At 38.6% G+C, this 24,402-nt stretch overlaps 1 protein-coding gene across 10 annotated transcripts in view; it reads left to right on the top strand.

Annotated features, from left to right (window-relative positions):
• Positions 1-24,402, top strand: part of cacna1ab (calcium channel, voltage-dependent, P/Q type, alpha 1A subunit, b) — a 177,899-nt gene that overhangs the window by 141,199 nt on the left and 12,298 nt on the right. For 7 of the 10 annotated variants that reach the window (XM_058640399.1, XM_058640403.1, XM_058640404.1 and 4 more), the window contains 6 exons: positions 1,852-1,957; positions 3,210-3,317; positions 5,086-5,189; positions 11,211-11,320; positions 11,899-12,034; positions 17,627-17,740. In XM_058640399.1, coding sequence (XP_058496382.1) covers positions 1,852-1,957; positions 3,210-3,317; positions 5,086-5,189; positions 11,211-11,320; positions 11,899-12,034; positions 17,627-17,740 — 678 coding nt within the window. The remainder of the gene's footprint in view (positions 1-1,851; positions 1,958-3,209; positions 3,318-5,085; positions 5,190-11,210; positions 11,321-11,898; positions 12,035-17,626; positions 17,741-24,402) is intronic. The other 3 variants (XM_058640405.1, XM_058640401.1, XM_058640407.1) reach the window with 3 other exon arrangements.

Below are 24,402 nucleotides of genomic sequence, written 5' to 3' on the forward strand. Positions count from 1 at the left end.
GTATCTCTTGTCCTGTTCTGTAATCTCTCCTCTTTCTTCTCCTCTCTCTACACACATGCACTCAGTTTTCTCTCTGTTACTCACAACAACAACAACACGTCTCTTCTCTTTAAATGTTTTCTCTCCCCCTCATTTCCCTTTTTATCTGTAACTGCATCTCATGACCAAGCATAGCTTCACCGAGTTTAAGTCAACTAACTCTTGTCCTGACCATGTGTCCCCTTTGATAGACCCCCCTCCCCTTACCCTTTACTACTACTACTACTACTACTGGTTGGTCCAAAACAAAACAACAGAAACAACATCAGTCATCTCTTTTTGATCTTCTTCTATGGTTTTTTTTCTTCTTTCAGGGAATATGCCACAACTCCTCTCTAACTCTGAGTCCCTCTAAAGACATTGCACCCGTTTGGCATTGAGAGAGATCTTGACTCGATATAAATACAAACATTACTGTTCAATTTGACTTTTAATAAGGGAAACAACAAATGTCAAAATAGTTAGAGAGCAAAAAAACATAAGATAATCTGTCAACCAATAGGATCAATCCACGTAGGCTGAGGATACTCTCTTTGCGCGGATGCACGGCTGCTTGTGTTGTGAACGTGGGTTTTGAAGGAGATTGGGTGGTAGAGGGATGGGGAGGCGGAAGACTCCGGGCGTGAAGTACAGGCATGCTGCATGTTCTGTGTCTGAGTATGTGGGGTTTTTGGTTTCCTAGCGGGGGCGTATCGTGTGTGGTGTTGCATGCTATCCCGCGCTCTCTGTCGCATGGCTACGGGCGACATCGAGCTCTGCCTGCCTCCTGCCGAGCGTTGTGGATGTTGGCCGATGCCCTTGGCCTGCCGCACACTTGGCTCTGGGCATGCCCGACACTCGCACACGCTCAGGGACACACACGCACGTACACAATCCCACCGCCATTGTATTACCGTGCTTGCCCATCGTGAGTGCCCAACGCTCATGTTCGTAGGCAAAGCCAATGGATGCCACGATAGGAACGGGCACGCGGCGCCAGGTGGCCTGCGCTTGTGTCGTTCTATCCACAGGTTTCTCCATTGGTTTTACCGAGTATAGACATGTAAAGACAGGGAACCTCCATACAGATAGGGGGAGCTCTATAGCAGATGCCTTAGTTAACTTCAAAAACAGCAGTCTCCTGAAAAATAGCAGAATTACACCAGTGATACTGTTATTGTTCCCCAGTCAACTTTGTCTCCAAAGGACTGCAATTAAGCGCCCTTAATTGCAGTCTGTGAAACACCTGTGTGTGAGTAGGTGTGTTAGGCTGTGATTAGTGGAGGCGGGCTGAGGTGTATGTGTCCCAGTATATCTATATATCTACTGTATGTGTGTAAAAACAGAGATGTGTCAATGCACCAACGCATTCACACATTTAGGGAACATGGGCACAGGTTGGGTCGGGGGCCATTTTGGCTCTGAATGTTCTTCCTTGTGGTTTTTCAGCTCTCACAGTCGCTTAGCAGCAGATGGCCCTCATTGGATAGTTGTGCTGTCATGTAGAGTATCACTGGACAAACAAACTTTTTTCACTCACTGTTGCAATTGTAAATACATGCACTAAAAAAATCACTTACATTCAACAGTCAGAACACAAGAACCTCTTGAAGATTAAATGAAGTAGAACTACAGTGAGACTAGATAACTCTTCACTTAAATTAAACCTGGACAAATCCAGTCCAATTCAAATTGGCTGTTGTCTATGGAGCTCTCTCAACCCCCACACCTCCAAACCCCGACCCACTCCCCCTTCCTGGAGGTTCAGGAACTGCGCCCTTTAGCCGGGACCAGTCCCGTTCTCATCCTCTCACCCTGACTGGCTCTCCACAGAGGCTGCTGCGCATGGATCTGCCGGTTGCCGATGACAACACGGTGCATTTTAACTCCACCCTCATGGCTCTGATCAGGACAGCACTGGATATAAAGATTGCGAAGGGTATGGTCCTAAAGTACTGTCACCCTTTAACCTCTGTCTGTTTGTCTCAGTGAGTTTCCTGTCAGTTTTCTGGATCTATCACCTCTCAATGATTGTGACTGTTCAACCAAAGACTATAAAACTGGGTCACACCAAGCCCATACTGGCTGTCAGGACAAGTGTTGGTCCAGCACTTTGGCTCTACAGTTGGCAGGTTGTTGAATGAAGAATGCCATGTTTCCACTACATGTTCCCAGCTCGCCTCGGCACGGCACGGCACGGCTCTAAACGGTTTGGTTGTGTTTCCATTACTATAGCACCTCATCACTTCACGGCTCGTTTTATACGCGACACACGCAAACTAGTGACTTGTGGTTTTCAGTGTAACTGAATGGTCAGAATCAGTTTATTAAAAGGATTTGTGCAGCTCTTCCTCCATGAGCGGAGCACAGACTCCGTCTGACACAGTCACTGGACTGAGACACAGCGGCAGGGTCTGTGATGCAGCTCACCACTCGCGACCGCGGCTTTCAGCAGTGCTGTCGCCAAATACACAAGACTCTTCTGTGAAATGATGAGATTTTAGACATTTCCTTGGTAATTGCTTTTAGGACTGTTGAGTATTTTTAACTGATCTTCAGTTCGACATTGTTCGGCTTGATTCTTGTGTCGGACGTCTTGCTCACGCCTCTTCCTATGACCGCACTCTGCCAATCAGTGACCGACAGTCTGACGACGCCACGCATAGTGTCGACTCAGCTCGCCTGGAACCTCACCAGAGCAGGTACTAGAAAAGTAGCAGGTACTGTCACTAATGGAAACACAAAATAATCACACCATGTCGAGGTGAGGCGAGGTGACAAAACTTCACAGCTACAGTAAATAAATAATAATCATTTTTTATTCATTTTGTTAGTAAGAGTGTTAGCCTTGGTGAACACAGCCAAGGCTGCCAGCAATTTCCCCCGACTGGTTAGCAGCAGGCTAAACACAGTTGTGTACAGAGGCATTGTGATCTACATGCGTTGGTCACGCCTCTTGAAAGTGGGAGGTGACAACACACCCTTTCCAGACTCAGATTTAGGTGCAGTCTGACGTTAGTGAAGAATACAGAATGTTTTTTTGTACAAAACTGTGCCGACTGTAACACTCATGTTTTGCTTTGTTTTGGTTGTTTGTGTATGCGTGTGAATGGACAATCTTTGTGTATGACTGGTTGTGGTCATGTTGATTCCGTGTGTGTGTGTGTGTGTGTAATGGTCGTGGTGCCCAGGAGGTGCAGACAAGCACCAGATGGACGCAGAGCTGAGAAAAGAGATGATGGCCATTTGGCCAAACTTATCCCAGAAGACGCTGGACCTGCTGGTCACACCACACAAGGGTAAGTCGTAGGAAAACTAAACAACATTGTGGTGTTTCTGTGTCCGATCACCAACTCACCAAGAGGACAGCTTCTACCAGTCAGTGTCATTCACTGCTTTGCATCTCCTGAACAAGCTACTACAACACACACTCAGCACATGCTTTAGAGCCATTTCTCCTTCTACTGACAACTATTAACATGAAAGTATGATTTCTCTGGCACTTTTATTGACTTGACAAACGGGGATTGGGTACCCTGCTATCCCAGCAGGCGACCCTTGGGGTTACAAGCCCACTTCCCTTCCACTCGGCCATGGGCTGCCCCCATTGTATGTATAGAGCCCATGAGCCGATACCATATCCTCCATCTGTATCTGCCCGACACTGGTCAACATCACCAGAGTGGATATTGGCAACATGTGATATAATCAATAACCCTTGAACATGGTGTAAGTGGTTCATTAAGCACCGTCTCTAAAGAACGCAGTATTCATGGGAGCTACTTATAAAAAGATGGACGTCTTCCAGTTTGGAAAGAATATCCGAGGAAGTAGGAAGGACTTGGAGGTTCACCTCCAATTTATAGGGTCACTAATTGGTTAGAATCTCAAGTTTCAGGTCACTTAAGTTGTATATTTAGGTTTCAAACACTGACATGGTGCTGGACAGACTGTGAATCTCTGTCACTCACTCACTCACTCACTCACTCACTCACTCCCTCAGGCCTGGTATCAGGAGGTGCCTGCTATAGAAGCTCCTCTATAGAAGTCTTTTCACTACAGGACACTGGATAAGTAAAACAGATCCACACTGAGAACTTATTCTATTGTAAGATCTACAATGATTCAGAATAAGGTCAATTAGGTGTTAACATGTTTTACTGTATACTTTTGCATGATTATCAGCAACTTTTGAGTTGACTTGTTACCAGGTCATTTAAAAGGAGCATAGGATATGTGTAAAATGAAGGTTTCAATGCTGGTGGACTTGTAGTCATGCCACTTTGAAAGCATGCACCAAATCAAAGCTCAGTGTTTTTTCTGACTCATCCAGACTCTGGGGAGACGTGTCCGGAGTCATGAGAAAAAAGATTGAGCTTCTGTTTTCTGAGAATCATCTTTCTTCGTGAGGTGGCTGCCTTGTCCTCACGCTTCACAATATAAAGACTTCAGATTAAATATACGATATAAGCTTTGATATGACTAGAAAACAGCGTTTAGAGAGTTACAGGTGCAGCATCTGCCTGTGAAAAGACTACTGGCTTCTGTTGTGTTAGTAACTGTACAGTGTTGTGATGTTGTTGTTGTGCACCAGTGAGTGAGCTCAGCTGTTTTCAGTCACACTCTTTCTCTTTTCTTATATATGAAGGTTATTTCACTTTTATTTGTCAAATGAATTGTTATTGAATGAAAGTATTTATCGTCATTATTTTTGAAATGTTTTTCTTTCATAGATCGACACCCTGAAATATTGAGATCTTTCTCAATTTGTAACAATAAGAATAATAATCAATGAAGAATTGAATGTTTATGTTTTATAGCTGGTTCCACCTTCTCAAGTCTCTGCTGCCAAATACTGATTTATAGAATCACATGTCATGTTATTTTTACAGAGAGATAAATGGATGAAACAGGATGTTGTCTCTCCTGCTGGTGCACATGTTCTGGTGACTTTTATGGTGATGTGTGTAGGTGTTTGTCTTGTCCCCCAGTCCCATCCCCCCCCCACGGCTCAGGGTCCCATCTCGCTCGGGTCTAATCTTGCAGGGTAACTTGTCATTTTTTCAGCAGCCACAGACTTGACAGTGGGCAAAATCTACGCCGCCATGATGATCATGGAATACTACCGGCAGAGCAAGACCAAAAAACTGCAGGCCCTGCGTGAGGAACAGGTAGAAATGTCCTGAATGTAGACAGACCTCTACTCTCTCTCCTCCTCCTCCTCCTCCTCCTCCTCCTCCTCCTCCTCCTCTCTCCCACAGACCGAATGTTGTTTATGGATTTTAAAGCATAAGAGCTGCATCTTATGGATTTAAATTCCGCTGAAACTCCCAGCAACTTTCTCCTCAGCCTGTGCTGTTCCCTGTAAGCATGTCACCTGAAAATGATCCTTTCTCTGGCACCTTTCTTCTTTTTACTCGTTGCTTGCTTACAGAGGCATCGAGTTGTTTTGATTTCTCTGGCTAGTTAAAAAAGCGTTTCCCTTCTCAACCCTGTCTTTTAAAATCGACAGTGCTGTACATTCCCACACAACTCAACTGCATTTTCTCCCAGATGAAGTTGAAGTGACACAGATTCCAGTTTATAGATGATTATCATAAATCTCATTTATTACTTTAAGCCAAAAAATACCACAAGCAATGGTAGTGGTAATAGAGTTAAATAAAGACTGTGAACAAGAAATGTTACATTGTTCCATCTGTTAACATTTAAATGTGATATTTTGACAAATTGTATCATATTTATTATGTCAACCATTCCAAAGGGAAGTAGTTCACACGTATTTGAGGCAGGAGGTGGAGGTCGTGGCATGAAACACAGTGAGACGAGACGTCCAGGAATTCTTGCAAATGAAAACAAAGATCCTGATGAAAGTCACATCCAGACTGACCAAGAACTAGAGTAACAGATAATCGTCCATGTCAACAGTGATGTCCTCAAAGGTCACCTCAGTTGGTGACCTTTGAACAGTTTACACTCACTGTTGCAATTGTAAATACATGCACTAAAAAAATCACTTCCATTCAACAGTCAGAACACAAGAACCTCTTGAAGATTAAATGAAGTAGAATTACAGTGAGACTAGATAACTCTTCACTTAAATTAAACCTGGACAAATCCAGTCCAATTCAAATTGGCTGTTGTCTATGGAGCTCTCTCAACCCCCACACCTCCAAACCCCGACCCACTCCCCCTTCCTGGAGGTTCAGGAACTGCGCCCTTTAGCAAACCAAACATTAACACCACAGCCAGACTTTTATTTTGAAATCGTGAGGTTACATGTCACAACAAAAGAATTCTGCATTTTTACTTCTCAAAGGTTTAATGAGAATAATTTCTTTAAAGCCGTTACTTTGCTTCCTGTAAGTCAGTTTATGTCAGTGTGGTGTCCACCTGAGACACTTAAGATCCGTCTCATTTCAAACATTCTAACCATAGACACAAAACACACACAGTGTTACAAATGTAGGTCTGAAGTGTGTTTATCTCTGTGGATGAGGAAAAATCAGTGACTTCATTCTGGTCCTGAAAACACATTCCTTATGATTATGTCGTTGAAAAAGAGTCTTTGTCATGTGGGAATGTACATTTGAGGATTTCAGGAGACAAGGTTGTGCTTCTCCTCTGAGCATGGTGACCAGGAGGGTCCGTCGTGTGTTACATATCGATGATGATGATGATGATGATGATGATGATGATGATGTATCGTCGGTGAATGCCTGAGATGCACTCGCTCCCTCCCTCTGTGTGTGGTAAACACGCCTCCTCTCATGTAAAGCCTCCAAACATGAGTTAAACACAATCACGACCTCGTCCACACTGACTAAGACACATCACAGCAAAGTGAAGGAGGGTTTGGATTGGAGAGAATGTTGATCACATGATGTGCTGGTACTGTATGAGTGGACAGGTCCACATCAGCAGTCTGTCTCACTTTGTCCCGCTGTCTGTACATCGTCTCTGTGTCCCTTTAAAGACAGATGACACTGCTGGTTTCCCTGGTCCTTTGTCCTTTAATCATCATGAATGTATGTTGTTCTATGTTTGCATCATGTTTATAATTTCTTTATGAAATATTACAAAGATGTAATCACCTGAGAAAAAAGAAACATGAAATAACAATGATGAGATTAAAAAAATAAAGATTCATTCATAAATAAATAAACTTTAATGAAATGAAATACATTAAGAACATAAGCACATTTGATGTTAAATCACATAGAAAATACCTGTAATGTCATAATGGCATTGACTGACTGTGATGTTTTTGTCAGGAGCACATAAAATGTGTCAGAAGGGAAAACCAGAGTGTGGATTCTATCTTTAATCTCTCTCCTGTGTCCTCATCGTGTCCTTCTCATTGTCTCTGTCCCTCTGATGTTCTCCCTTTATCCTTCCAGGACGCGATGAGACCTTGACTTATCAAGCTCTCCCTACTTTTCCCTAAGTGTCTTTCACCAACAAGTGTTTTTCTCCAGTCTCTGTGTGTGTTCATGATTCCCCCTGTCTGTCTGTCTGTCTGTCTGTCTGTCTGTCTGTCTGTCTGTGGTGATCAGTGGGATGTTGAGTGGGGTTTCCAGTGTCACAGTTGCTGTTATTTTCTCTTGTTCTCCATGATTGGTGGTTGAGGTGAACCAGACTCAGCACAGGATGAGTTTCTCCGTCCTTTTGTTTTTAGTGTTGTTTATTCAAGCGTGGAGGCTTTAAGTTAACAAGTGGATAGATTCCTATTTTTCATGATCAGAGGCTTCATGTTGAGCTTTTCCTCTTCAATCATCAATCTCAACATAATATTTCACGACCACCTTGAGGGAATTTCTTCACTTGTGCTGTATTTCCACCGCCTCGCCTCAGCTCGGCACGGTTTCGGTTGCATCTCCACAACCTACTCAATGTGGGCGGAGTCATTACTGCATGGCTGCATGAAACTGCTGTGACTTTGTTTTACACGTGTGACACACACACACACACACACACGAGTGACTAGTGACTTGTAAAGCAGTGACAAAGTTACCAGCAGCAGTTTTCAGTGTAACTAGACTCAGTTCAGTTGTTCCTCCATGACCGGAGCACAGACTATGGAAATACTACTTAAACCATGGCGAGGCGAGCCGGTGGAAATACAGCATTAAACAGAAGGATGAAGTGGACAGAGATGTGTGGTCAGAGCTTGTTGTGACTACTTTACCTTATGAACATGTGTCAGGAAGGAATATTTCTTTTGAATCCTTTCAAGTTTGGTACAAACGTTCACATGGATTTATTGATGAGCTGGTCAAAGATCTCTGTGAGCCTACAACATCCTTTTATGATTGTCTTGTGATGAATGTCCCATTCATTTGAATTTATAATGTTTCTCTATGTCATGTTGCAGGGTGACCTTGAAAAGCAACTTCCTTGTTGTAAACAAAGGATGATGATGGTTAAATTTGGCAGAAATGTTCACTTACTGCTGAGGTGTGACATGAATATCCACCAGTGTCTGTGATGGTCCATGTCGAGCCCACACTGAGCACACATGCCGGCTTCAGCTGTGACAACAGAGTGGAATGGATCTGGCGAGCATGTGTGGAACCATGACACATACATGTGATCAGATCACACACGTAACTCTCTGCAGACGTGAAAGTATGAACAAACTGACTCATGGATGAATTTGGGTCACAGTGGTCTCACCAAACATGCTTTAGGCCCAACAGTCACATGCACACATGAGAGGAACAGTCAATCTGTCACGAAGAACCTTTGACCTTCTTAGCAGATACATGTCTGCCCCTCAGTTATGACCACACTGCAGATACTTCTATGTCAGGAAAGCTGTAGAGATGTTCTTCAGTGGACGTCTGCTGAAGTATGAAGAGTGTTCAGCAGTGACTTACAGTTAGACTTTTTTAATTGTTGAATCCCCAGGGTTAACTACTTACACAACTACTTAAAGGTAAAGGAAACGTTTTCACTATATATCAGAGGTTTTAATCACCAACGTTACCTTAAAAAGTCAAAGATCCTACTCACTGTAAATAAACCGTTAATGAAGGAGCTGGGTTATAGTTTAGCCAAGGCTGTACGTGAGGGTAAGATCAGAGGAAGCCTGGTTACAGTCTTCTCTGTTGTTTTCCTCAAAGTCTCAACTGTGCCACATGGAGCATGACCACTGAGTGTGCATGGTCAGCGTGGCCACGTGCATGTGCTGTCATGGACACTGGTCAATGACGATGTTCTGTTGTGCAGACCTACGTGGACCTCTGTGTACTCGCAGATTCTGGGCCTAAGAAGCAGCTGCAAACACATTTGTCTCACATCAGCTCACATCAGCTCACGTCAGCTCAGATCAGCTCACGTCAGCTCAGATCAGCTCACGTCAGCTCAGATCAGCTCACGTCAGCTCAGATCAGCTCACGTCAGCTCACATCAGCTCACGTCAGCTCACATCAGCTCAGATCAGCTCAGATCAGCTCACGTCAGCTCAGATCAGCTCACATCAGCTCACGTCAGCTCAGATCAGCTCACGTCAGCTCAGATCAGCTCAGATCAGCTCACGTCAGCTCAGATCAGCTCACGTCAGCTCAGATCAGCTCAGATCAGCTCAGATCAGCTCACGTCAGCTCAGATCAGCTCACATCAGCTCAGATCAGCTCAGATCAGCTCAGATCAGCTCACATCAGCTCAGATCAGCTCACATCAGCTCAGATCAGCTCAGATCAGCTCACATCAGCTCACATCAGCTCAGGTCAGCTCAGATCAGCTCAGATCAGCTCACATCAGCTCACGTCAGCTCAGATCAGCTCACATCAGCTCACATCAGCTCAGATCAGCTCACATCAGCTCACGTCAGCTCAGATCAGCTCACATCAGCTCACATCAGCTCAGATCAGCTCACATCAGCTCACATCAGCTCAGATCAGCTCAGATCAGCTCACATCAGCTCACGTCAGCTCAGATCAGCTCACATCAGCTCACATCAGCTCAGATCAGCTCACATCAGCTCACGTCAGCTCAGATCAGCTCACATCAGCTCACATCAGCTCACGTCAGCTCAGATCAGCTCAGATCAGCTCACATCAGCTCACGTCAGCTCACATCAGCTCACATCAGCTCAGATCAGCTCACATCAGCTCAGATCAGCTCAGATCAGCTCACATCAGCTCACATCAGCTCACATCAGCTCAGATCAGCTCAGATCAGCTCACATCAGCTCACATCAGCTCAGATCAGCTCAGATCAGCTCACATCAGCTCACATCAGCTCACATCAGCTCAGATCAGCTCAGATCAGCTCACATCAGCTCAGATCAGCTCACATCAGCTCACATCAGCTCACGTCAGCTCAGATCAGCTCACATCAGCTCACATCAGCTCACGTCAGCTCACGTCAGCTCAGATCAGCTCAGATCAGCTCACATCAGCTCACATCAGCTCACGTCAGCTCACGTCAGCTCAGATCAGCTCACATCAGCTCACATCAGCTCACGTCAGCTCAGATCAGCTCACGTCAGCTCACGTCAGCTCAGATCAGCTCACATCAGCTCACATCAGCTCACGTCAGCTCAGATCAGCTCAGATCAGCTCAGATCAGATCATCTCAGCTCAGATCAGCTCAGATCAGCTCAGATCAGCTCAGATCAGCTCACGTCAGCTCAGATCAGCTCAGATCAGCTCACATCAGCTCACATCAGCCTCACGTGCCTGAGGAGGTTTGAAGATGAATCTCACTCGTTTAGCATTCGGCCTGTAGCTCCCAGGCTGTGGAGGGTCATGACACTAGCTGTAGTCAGTCACTCCTGCAGGGACTCCATTACCCAGGAGCCCCCTGGATTTAAAGCACCCTGATCTCATGACCTGGTTCAGTGTCAGATGTGTACGACCCACAAAAATGACATTTTACTCCAAAGACTCCTGGCAGAGGAAAAATATGTTTGAGTAAAATGTCTTTTTAATAATGTGTGAGTGGTTTTCTGAGCTGTAAGGTCAAGTTTCCCTCTGACACAGATCTGAGAACAGCTCTTAAACTCAGCTGGCCTCCGATCAGTCGTCTGCTGGGGAACTTTACCTTGAATACCCACAGCTGTGTGCTTGCTGGTGGCGCCCCCGTGTGGGTGCATGCTGCGAGTGCATCCTGTGTTTGTGTCCTGTGTCTGCCCCCCTGAGTGTGCCTGATGCCAGCCTGCAGGCCATGTCGTGTATCTCACACAGAACCGAACGCCATTAATGTTTCAGCGCATGGAGCCAACGCCTGAGGACGGCCAGGGGGGCCAGGGCGTGAACGGCCCCCCCAGCTCACAGCCGGACAACATCAACAGCATGTGAGTCAGTGTGTATTCACTGTACAGTGACAGTAATGTTGGTATACATCTGTGAATGGTCTGTCTGTTGAAGTTGCTCCCTAAAACCTTGTTTCAGATTTTCCTGATTTAGTTTGAATTCTTGATTTTGGGGAAAATTCATGTTTGGGCTCAGTGGTGCTGCCTACACTGCAACGAATAAATAAATAATTAATGACACAAATAAGGCTTTTCACAACTCACACTCATGGATATGTCTGTTTTCTTTGACTTGCTTGAAACCAGATCATCCTTATTTGCTTTAATTGCTGCCTTTGGAGCTTTTAGTTAGATCATGAGAAATGCTACATCTATATACATCTATATCGAATAACTAAATATTGTCTGCCCTCAAATATTCGTATTCCCTTTGTCCAGGTATTTATTTAACTGTGTGACACACAAACTTTACCTTTTCACACTTTAACATCAGAATTTGACAATATTTATAGAGTTTGGTTTTATTTAGAAAATACACATTTTTCATTCCTGTTGCTTAAAACTCACTCTGTAAATTTGTTTTAGAGGTTTATGATTTTCCTGATGTGTGTGTGTGCCAGACCTCCTGAGGGTGGCATGACCGAGAGCCAGTCATGGGTGACGGCCAAAGCCCAGGAAATGTTCCAAAAGACGAGTAACTGGAGCCCGGACGGACCGTACCCTGATGACCTCCATGACAACCGGCACAACCCCCAGGTATGACTAACACTAACATTGTAACCTGCCTGCATGAGCCCACGTTAGTTCAACGGTACACTTTGATTCCTGGTTGTCATCAGAAGTTCATGAAATGTTTATTACGACACAAAATCAGCTCTGAGGGACCAAACAGGAAGCACTGAAGACACACACATTGTCTGTTGCATGTCAACTGAAAGTGAAGTTAACAACATAAAAGAAAAAGCATCATCAAGGTAAAGAGACGTGTCTCATAAAGTGCTTTCATCAAAGTCACTGAGGGTCAGCTGATGGAAAACAACAATGACCAACCCAACCTGTTATTGTCCTGCACCATATACTGCAAACCTGCATAGGACTGAGGTTAAAGGGGACATTGAATGCTCGTATCGCACATGTATGTGAGTTATGGAGGTCTACTCACATATATTAACTTGTTTTCATGGTCACGTATATGTTAGTCATGGAGGTCTACTTACATATATTAACTTGTTTTCATGGTCACGTATATGTTAGTCATGGAGGTCTACTTACATATATTAACTTGTTTTCATGGTCACGTATATGTTAGTCATGGAGGTCTACTTACATATATTAACTTGTTTTCATGGTCACGTATATGTTAGTTATGGAGGTCTACTTACATATATTAACTTGTTTTCATGGTCACGTATATGTTAGTTATGGAGGTCTACTTACATATATTAACTTGTTTTCATGGTCACATATATGTTAGTTATGGAGGTCTACTTACATATATTAACTTGTTTTCACGGTCACGTATATGTTAGTTATGGAGGTCTACTTACATATATTAACTTGTTTTCATGGTCACGTATATGTTAGTTATGGAGGTCTACTTACATATATTAACTTGTTTTCATGGTCACGTATATGTTAGTTATGGAGGTCTACTTACATATATTAACTTGTTTTCATGGTCACATATATATGTTAGTTATGGAGGTCTACTTACATATATTAACTTGTTTTCATGGTCACGTATATGTTAGTTATGGAGGTCTACTTACATATATTAACTTGTTTTCATGGTCACAAATATATGTTAGTTATGGAGGTCTACTTACATATATTAACTTGTTTTCATGGTCACATATATGTTAGTTATGGAGGTCTACTTACATATATTAACTTGTTTTCATGGTCACATATATATGTTAGTTATGGAGGTCTACTTACATATATTAACTTGTTTTCATGGTCACATGTATGTTAGTTATGGAGGTCTACTTACATATATTAACTTGTCTTCATGGTCACATGTATGTTAGTTATGGAGGTCTACTTACATATATTAACTTGTCTTCATGGTCACGTATATGTTAGTTATGGAGGTCTACTTACATATATTAACTTGTTTTCATGGTCACGTATATGTTAGTTATGGAGGTCTACTTACATATATTAACTTGTTTTCATGGTCACGTATATGTTAGTTATGGAGGTCTACTTACATATATTAACTTGTTTTCACGGTCACGTATATGTTAGTTATGGAGGTCTACTTACATATATTAACTTGTTTTCATGGTCAGGTATATGTTAGTTATGGAGGTCTACTTACATATATTAACTTGTTTTCACGGTCACGTATATGTTAGTTATGGAGGTCTACTTACATATATTAACTTGTTTTCACGGTCACGTATATGTTAGTTATGGAGGTCTACTTACATATATTAACTTGTCTTCATGGTCACGTATATGTTAGTTATGGAGGTCTACTTACATATATTAACTTGTCTTCATGGTCACGTATATGTTAGTTATGGAGGTCTACTTACATATATTAACTTGTTTTCATGGTCACGTATATGTTAGTTATGGAGGTCTACTTACATATATTAACTTGTTTTCATGGTCACGTATATGTTAGTTATGGAGGTCTACTTACATATATTAACTTGTCTTCATGGTCACGTATATGTTAGTTATGGAGGTCTACTTACATATATTAACTTGTCTTCATGGTCACGTATATGTTAGTTATGGAGGTCTACTTACATATATTAACTTGTTTTCATGGTCACGTATATGTTAGTTATGGAGGTCTACTTACATATATTAACTTGTTTTCACGGTCACGTATATGTTAGTTATGGAGGTCTACTTACATATATTAACTTGTTTTCATGGTCACATATATGTTAGTTATGGAGGTCTACTCACATATATTAACTTGTTTTCATGGTCACGTATATGTTAGTTATGGAGGTCTACTTACATATATTAACTTGTTTTCATGGTCACATATATGTGAGTTATGGAGGTCTACTTACATATATTAACTTGTTTTCATGGTCACATATATATGTTAGTTATGGAGGTCTACTTACATATATTAACTTGTTTTCATGGTCACGTATATGTTAGTTATGGAGGTCTACTTACATATATTAACTTGTTTTCATGGTCACATATATGTTAGTTATGGAGGTCTACTTACATATATTAACTTGTTTTCATGGTCACGTATATGTTAGTTATGGAGGTCTACTTACATATATTAACTTGTTTTCATGGTCACGTATATGTTAGTTATGGAGGTCTACTTACATATATTAACTTGTTTTCATGGTCACGTATATGTTAGTTATGGAGGTCTACTTACATATATTAACTTGTCTTCATGGTCACGTATATGTTAGTTATGGAGGTCTACTTACATATATTAACTTGTTTTCATGGTCACGTATATGTTAGTTATGGAGGTCTACTTACATATATTAACTTGTCTTCATGGTCACATATATGTTAGTTATGGAGGTCTACTTACATATATTAACTTGTTTTCATGGTCACGTATATGTTAGTTATGGAGGTCTACTTACATATATTAACTTGTTTTCATGGTCACGTATATGTTAGTTATGGAGGTCTACTTACATATATTAACTTGTTTTCATGGTCAGGTATATGTTAGTTATGGAGGTCTACTTACATATATTAACTTGTTTTCACGGTCACATATATGTGAGTTATGGAGGTCTACTTACATATATTAACTTGTTTTCATGGTCACGTATATGTTAGTTATGGAGGTCTACTTACATATATTAACTTGTTTTCATGGTCACGTATATGTTAGTTATGGAGGTCTACTTACATATATTAACTTGTCTTCATGGTCACGTATATGTTAGTTATGGAGGTCTACTTACATATATTAACTTGTTTTCATGGTCACGTATATGTTAGTTATGGAGGTCTACTTACATATATTAACTTGTTTTCATGGTCACATATATGTTAGTTATGGAGGTCTACTTACATATATTAACTTGTTTTCACGGTCACATATATGTTAGTTATGGAGGTCTACTTACATATATTAACTTGTTTTCATGGTCACATATATATGTTAGTTATGGAGGTCTACTTACATATATTAACTTGTTTTCATGGTCACGTATATGTTAGTTATGGAGGTCTACTTACATATATTAACTTGTTTTCATGGTCACGTATATGTTAGTTATGGAGGTCTACTTACATATATTAACTTGTTTTCATGGTCACATATATGTTAGTTATGGAGGTCTACTTACATATATTAACTTGTTTTCATGGTCACATATATGTTAGTTATGGAGGTCTACTTACATATATTAACTTGTCTTCATGGTCACATATATGTTAGTTATGGAGGTCTACTTACATATATTAACTTGTTTTCATGGTCACATATATATGTTAGTTATGGAGGTCTACTTACATATATTAACTTGTTTTCACGGTCACGTATATGTTAGTTATGGAGGTCTACTTACATATATTAACTTGTTTTCATGGTCACGTATATGTTAGTTATGGAGGTCACGCATGGTCACATATATGTTAGTTATGGAGGTCTACTTACATATATTAACTTGTTTTCATGGTTAAAAATGTCCTAATCGCTGCAAACGAGCCGATCAAAATATCTCCTCACTGACGCTTTCGTCAGCCGCGCTGTTTCAGACCAAAACCACACCCCCAGAATGTGGACTGTGTTGTGATTGGCCAGCCAACGAGAGCTTTCCTACTGTCCTGTGATTAGCCAGTTACCTGTAAGTGATGTAATAGATAGGCCAGCTCTCAGATACACAGCTCCCCCTCTGGCACGGTGGATGCTCTGCATCTCAGCAGCTACAACGAGAGTAGTTCTTTCTTCTTCTGCGGTTGAATGTACACAACCAGATGTGCCCGGACTAGTGCCTGCACCAGGAGGCGCTACGGTGGTGAGAGGAGTGGTGAGGTTTACTGATGACATCATCAACATACGGAAGTGCCGATCCACGTCGCAGAGCCCAGGAAAACAATAAAAGCTTATTTTCTCAGCAGTAGCTGAAGTGTTTGTTCTGAAACTTTAGGGTTTCATAAACGAGGTCATGACGCAGATACACACACAAACGCAGCGTTAATTGGAGCTTCCGCTCTATGTGGCCTTTAACGTTAGGGCCAAGAAAAGGCCAAGGGGGAGACTAAGGAATAAAATGTTGTGGGTGGAAAACTCCTGTCCTCACCAGCAGATGGCAGTCGTCTGTATTCATCAGTGAGAAGAAGAATCCAGAGGGTGGTCGTCACAAACACAGATGAGCTTATAGCTGACAGTCGTAGTTGTTTTTGAGGGTTGATATATGAGCTCCTTGTGGAGAATCCATGTATCTGCTCGTCTTCTGAGTCGCAGTGGTCAAACCCCGCGCCCCGATGACGGCCATCATGACGCTGTGTCCTGGGCTTTATGGGTTTAGGCTAAATCTGATGTGACGCCACTGAAGTCCTTGTTAAATGGGTGTGATGAGGTCGATGTTGCAGCTGCTGTTGCTGTCACGCTCTGATTCAAACCTCCTCGGCTTCCTTTCTTTATCCTCGTGTTCACGTCTCCTGTGTTCTCTTAAACTCTCCTCCTCCCTCCACACTCTTGTCTCCTGAATCCCTTGGTAGGTGTTCCCTCCGTACTCCACAGCACATCAGCCAGGAAACGTCCTTCATGTTTTACTTTGGCTGTTGATTTTGTTTGTGTCACAGTTCCAAGCAAAATCCAATTTGATGTGGCAAAATAAGAATATATGCGCTTCTATATTATAGAAACTATATATATGTACATATATATATATATATTATAGTCAACTTAGAGCACAACTGATTTATCAATAAATATCAGCTGATATAAGCCTTTGATCTTTGACGGACTAAACTATGAAAACCAGTTTGAAATGTAATTATTATTATTTCTTTTGTAAAATGTTTAGTAAGATTTTTACAATACAGTTTACTGTTGTCATTGAGGTGAAATCTCCTTGATGTATTTTATATTTAGAATGTGCTGTATATGACAGCTAATATATTAGAAACATTTGATCAATATCAGTATTGATTCCAAATCACTACATCAGTTGGGCTCTAAGTCAAATTCATATCCAGCTCATTGAAAATGTTCATTGGTTATTTCTTTCACTACTTTTTGTAAGTTGCATAAATTCAAGGGACATCATACATTTTCTGGGAAATGTAGTCAGTTAATCTCATCCTAGAGCCCCTCCCCCCTGTCAGAGACCCCTCCCTCCACAGATAGTGGTCACGCCCCCCTCTGGTTGTGTTTTACAGACGGTAGAGATGAGGGAGATGGGGCGGGACGGGTACTCCGACACTGAGCCCTATCACCCAGTGGATGGGCATGGGCGGACCCTCTCCATGCCCCGCCTCTCAGCAGACAACCAAGTGAGCACCTTCATCCCACCACTGTCATCATCATCATCATCAGTGTTATGGAGCTTGTTAGCAGAGTGAAGTGAACAGTAAAAGTTTCTCTAAAACAAAAACATTTAGATTTGTAATAAAATATTAAAAATATGTTTATGTTTATGTTAATATTGCTAGTATTCATACTTCATATATTTTTACATTTTACGATCATTGATACAAAAGTTTGACTTTCATCTATTTGTGTTACTGTTAAAATAGTTTTATAGAATAGAATAGAATTTATTATGCATTTAATATTTATTTATTGATTGATTTACTTTTTATTGATGGGTCAGGGTTAATCCATTGATTTGAACAATAACATTTCCCTTTTATCCTCAGTGGTTTGCTTTTATCCACTTTTTATTGATTTCAAAACGTTTATTTATTAATTTTTTTACATCTCGAGTGTTTGGAATCAACTTTTAGGATGCAACAAAAAAAAAGAAAAATCAGAGAGGCTTTTTTAATGTTGCTTCCCTCTGTGTGGTTCCTCTGTCTTCCCTCACGCTCTTCATCCCTCACCCTCACCCTCACCCTCCACTCCTCGAGTGTCATAGATACATATTTTCATATATATCTATGAGATGAACATGTATAGAATACAATATCTATCCCATGTCCATTCAATCCTTGGTGTGTCTGTCGTGTGTAAACTGTGGCCAGAGTTACTGAGATATCATGACAGACTGTGGAGTGTGCACTTCATCAGTGAGGGTTAGTCAGCAGCAGTGTGAGAGTGAAAGGTGAGTCCTAACCTGTCGTAGTAGCATGAGCAAATGAGTCAAACTTAGGCAGAAAATAAATGCTCTGTATTGTAGAAATACGTTTTCCAGATTTCAGCTAATCTTCCACATGACTGTGGTTTGTATAAAGTCATGTGACCACATGTGGACGTAGTTTGCAGTGGGACTGGTGAACAGCCACCTCAACACTGTGATGTTTCAACATGTGTGTTGTGTATTTTCCCATTTAGAGGAAAGTGGAGAGTGGAGAGTGTTTGATTGACAGCTGAGTGAGTGTGTGAATGGAGCCGGTCAAATATCAAAACAGGAGACTGTGTACAGTCTGTGGTCACATGATAATCAACAGCTAACAAACAACAGTATGACCAACAGCTTGAATACAGAGGTACACACTCATACAGCAACTGTCCTCCACTGCTGAAACAACGTCACACGACTGCAGCAAACCATGAAATCTCTGAATTCACGCCTGATCCTCTCGTCTTTGCACTGAACTGAAATCTGTGAACACACCTGAAATCTGCTGTCACTGAAGTGTGTGTGTGTGTGTGTGTGTGTGTGTGTGTGTGTGTGTGTGTGTGTGTGTGTGTGTGTGTGTGTGTGAAACTGATTCTCCACTTCAGTCCAGTATCCCACAACCCTACATGTTTTTGTTGAACACAATGTATCATGCTTTTACAAACATAGTATGTATCGTACATATATACATGTAGTGCTTTTACAAACATAGTATGCATTGTACATATATACATGTAGTGCTTTTACAAACATAGTATGTATTGTACATATATACATGTAGTGCTTTTACAAACATAGTATGTATCGTACATATATACATGTAGTGCTTTTACAAACATAGTATGCATTGTACATATATACATGTAGTGCTTTTACAAACATAGTATGCATTGTACATATATACATGTAGTGCTTTTACAAACATAGTATGTATTGTACATATATACATGTAGTGCTTTTACAAACATAGTATGTATCGTACATATATACATGTAGTGCTTTTACAAACATAGTATGCATTGTACATATATACATGTAGTGCTTTTACAAACATAGTATGCATTGTACATATATACATGTAGTGCTTTTACAAACATAGTATGTATTGTACATATATACATGTAGTGCTTTTACAAACATAGTATGTATCGTACATATATACATGTAGTGCTTTTACAAACATAGTATGCATTGTACATATATACATGTAGTGCTTTTACAAACATAGTATGCATTGTACATATATACATGTAGTGCTTTTACAAACATAGTATGCATTGTACATATATACATGTAGTGCTTTTACAAACATAGTATGTATTGTACATATATACATGTAGTGCTTTTACAAACATAGTATGTATCGTACATATATACATGTAGTGCTTTTACAAACATAGTATGCATTGTACATATATACATGTAGTGCTTTACAAACATAGTATGCATTGTACATATATACATGTAGTGCTTTTACAAACATAGTATGTATTGTACATATATACATGTAGTGCTTTTACAAACATAGTATGTATCGTACATATATACATGTAGTGCTTTTACAAACATAGTATGCATTGTACATATATACATGTAGTGCTTTTACAAACATAGTATGCATTGTACATATATACATGTAGTGCTTTTACAAACATAGTATGTATTGTACATATATACATGTAGTGCTTTTACAAACATAGTATGTATCGTACATATATACATGTAGTGCTTTTACAAACATAGTATGCATTGTACATATATACATGTAGTGCTTTTACAAACATAGTATGCATTGTACATATATACATGTAGTGCTTTTACAAACATAGTATGTATTGTACATATATACATGTAGTGCTTTTACAAACACAGTATGCATTGTACATATATACATGTAGTGCTTTTACAAACATAGTATGCATTGTACATATATACATGTAGTGCTTTTACAAACATAGTATGTATCGTACATATATACATGTAGTGCTTTTACAAACATAGTATGCATTGTACATATATACATGTAGTGCTTTTACAAACATAGTATGTATCGTACATATATACATGTAGTGCTTTTACAAACATAGTATGTATCGTACATATATACATGTAGTGCTTTTACAAACATATATGTATCGTACATATATACATGTAGTGCTTTTACAAACATATATGTATCGTACATATATACATGTAGTGCTTTTACAAACATAGTATGTATCGTACATATATACATGTAGTGCTTTTACAAACATAGTATGCATTGTACATATATACATGTAGTGCTTTTACAAACATAGTATGCATTGTACATATATACATGTAGTGCTTTTACAAACATAGTATGCATTGTACATATATACATGTAGTGCTTTAACAAACATAGTATGTATCGTACATATATACATGTAGTGCTTTTACAAACATAGTATGCATTTTACATATATACATGTAGTGCTTTTACAAACATAGTATGTATCGTACATATATACATGTAGTGCTTTTACAAACATAGTATGTATCGTACATATATACATGTAGTGCTTTTACAAACATAGTATGTATTGTACATATATACATGGAGTGCTTTTACAAACATAGTATGTATTGTACATATATACATGTAGTGCTTTTACAAACATAGTATGTATCGTACATATATACATGTAGTGCTTTTACAAACATAGTATGTATCGTACATATATACATGTAGTGCTTTTACAAACATAGTATGTATTGTACATATATACATGTAGTGCTTTTACAAACATAGTATGTATCGTACATATATACATGTAGTGCTTTTACAAACATAGTATGCATTGTACATATATACATGTAGTGCTTTTACAAACATAGTATGCATTGTACATATATACATGTAGTGCTTTTACAAACATAGTATGCATTTTACATATATACATGTAGTGCTTTTACAAACATAGTATGCATTGTACATATATACATGTAGTGCTTTTACAAACATAGTATGTATCGTACATATATACTGTACATGTAGTGCTTTTACAAACATAGTATGCATTGTACATATATACATGTAGTGCTTTTACAAACATAGTATGCATTGTACATATATACATGTAGTGCTTTTACAAACATAGTATGCATTGTACATATAAACATGTAGTGCTTTTACAAACATAGTATGTATCGTACATATATACTGTACATGTAGTGCTTTTACAAACATAGTATGCATTGTACATATATACATGTAGTGCTTTTACAAACATAGTATGCGTTGTACATATATACATGTAGTGCTTTTACAAACATAGTATGCATTGTACATATATACATGTAGTGCTTTTACAAACATAGTATGCATTGTACATATATACATGTAGTGCTTTTACAAACATAGTATGTATCGTACATATATACATGTAGTGCTTTTACAAACATAGTATGCATTGTACATATAAACATGTAGTGCTTTTACAAACATAGTATGCATCGTACATATATACATGTAGTGCTTTTACAAACATAGTATGCATCGTACATATATACATGTAGTGCTTTTACAAACATAGTATGTATCGTACATATATACATGTAGTGCTTTTACAAACATAGTATGTATCGTACATATATACATGTAGTGCTTTTACAAACATAGTATGTATCGTACATATATACATGTAGTGCTTTTACAAACATAGTATGTATCGTACATATATACATGTAGTGCTTTTACAAACATAGTATGTATCGTACATATATACATGTAGTGCTTTTACAAACATAGTATGCATTGTACATATATACATGTAGTGCTTTTACAAACATAGTATGCATTGTACATATATACATGTAGTGCTTTTACAAACATAGTATGCATTTTACATATATACATGTAGTGCTTTTACAAACATAGTATGCATTGTACATATATACATGTAGTGCTTTTACAAACATAGTATGTATCATACATATATACTGTACATGTAGTGCTTTTACAAACATAGTATGCATTGTACATATATACATGTAGTGCTTTTACAAACATAGTATGCATTGTACATATATACATGTAGTGCTTTTACAAACATAGTATGCATTGTACATATATACATGTAGTGCTTTTACAAACATAGTATGTATCGTACATATATACTGTACATGTAGTGCTTTTACAAACATAGTATGCATTGTACATATATACATGTAGTGCTTTTACAAACATAGTATGCATTGTACATATATACATGTAGTGCTTTTACAAACATAGTATGCATTGTACATATATACATGTAGTGCTTTTACAAACATAGTATGCATTGTAAATATATACATGTAGTGCTTTTACAAACATAGTATGCATTGTACATATATACATGTAGTGCTTTTACAAACATAGTATGTATCGTACATATATACATGTAGTGCTTTTACAAACATAGTATGCATTGTACATATATACATGTAGTGCTTTTACAAACATAGTATGTATCGTACATATATACATGTAGTGCTTTTACAAACATAGTATGCATTGTACATATATACATGTAGTGCTTTTACAAACATAGTATGTATCGTACATATATACATGTAGTGCTTTTACAAACATAGTATGTATTGTACATATATACATGTAGTGCTTTTACAAACATAGTTTGTATCGTACATATATACATGTAGTGCTTTTACAAACATAGTATGCATTGTACATATATACATGTAGTGCTTTTACAAACATAGTATGCATTGTACATATATACATGTAGTGCTTTTACAAACATAGTATGCATTGTACATATATACATGTAGTGCTTTTACAAACATAGTATGCATTGTACATATATACATGTAGTGCTTTTACAAACATAGTATGTATTGTACATATATACATGTAGTGCTTTTACAAACATAGTATGCATTGTACATATATACATGTAGTGCTTTTACAAACATAGTATGCATTGTACATATATACATGTAGTGCTTTACAAACATAGTATGCATTGTACATATATACATGTAGTGCTTTTACAAACATAGTATGTATTGTACATATATACATGTAGTGCTTTTACAAACATAGTATGCATTGTACATATATACATGTAGTGCTTTTACAAACATAGTATGCATTGTACATATATACATGTAGTGCTTTTACAAACATAGTATGTATTGTACATATATACATGTAGTGCTTTTACAAACATAGTATGCATTGTACATATATACATGTAGTGCTTTTACAAACATAGTATGTATTGTACATATATACATGTAGTGCTTTTACAAACATAGTATGTATTGTACATATATACATGTAGTGCTTTTACAAACATAGTATGTATTGTACATATATACATGTAGTGCTTTTACAAACATAGTATGTATTGTACATATATACATGTAGTGCTTTTACAAACATAGTATGTATTGTACATATATACATGTAGTGCTTTTACAAACATAGTATGTATTGTACATATATACATGTAGTGCTTTTACAAACATAGTATGCATTGTACATATATACATGTAGTGCTTTTACAAACATAGTATGTATTGTACATATATACATGTAGTGCTTTTACAAACATAGTATGTATTGTACATATATACATGTAGTGCTTTTACAAACATAGTATGCATTGTACATATATACATGTAGTGCTTTTACAAACATAGTATGTATTGTACATATATACATGTAGTGCTTTTACAAACATAGTATGTATTGTACATATATACATGTAGTGCTTTTACAAACATAGTATGCATTGTACATATATACATGTAGTGCTTTTACAAACATAGTATGTATTGTACATATATACATGTAGTGCTTTTACAAACATAGTATTTATCGTACATATATACATGTAGTGC

The sequence above is a fragment of the Solea solea genome, chromosome 10 (genome assembly GCF_958295425.1).
Source record: "Solea solea chromosome 10, fSolSol10.1, whole genome shotgun sequence".
NCBI classification, from domain to species: Eukaryota; Metazoa; Chordata; class Actinopteri; order Pleuronectiformes; family Soleidae; genus Solea; species Solea solea.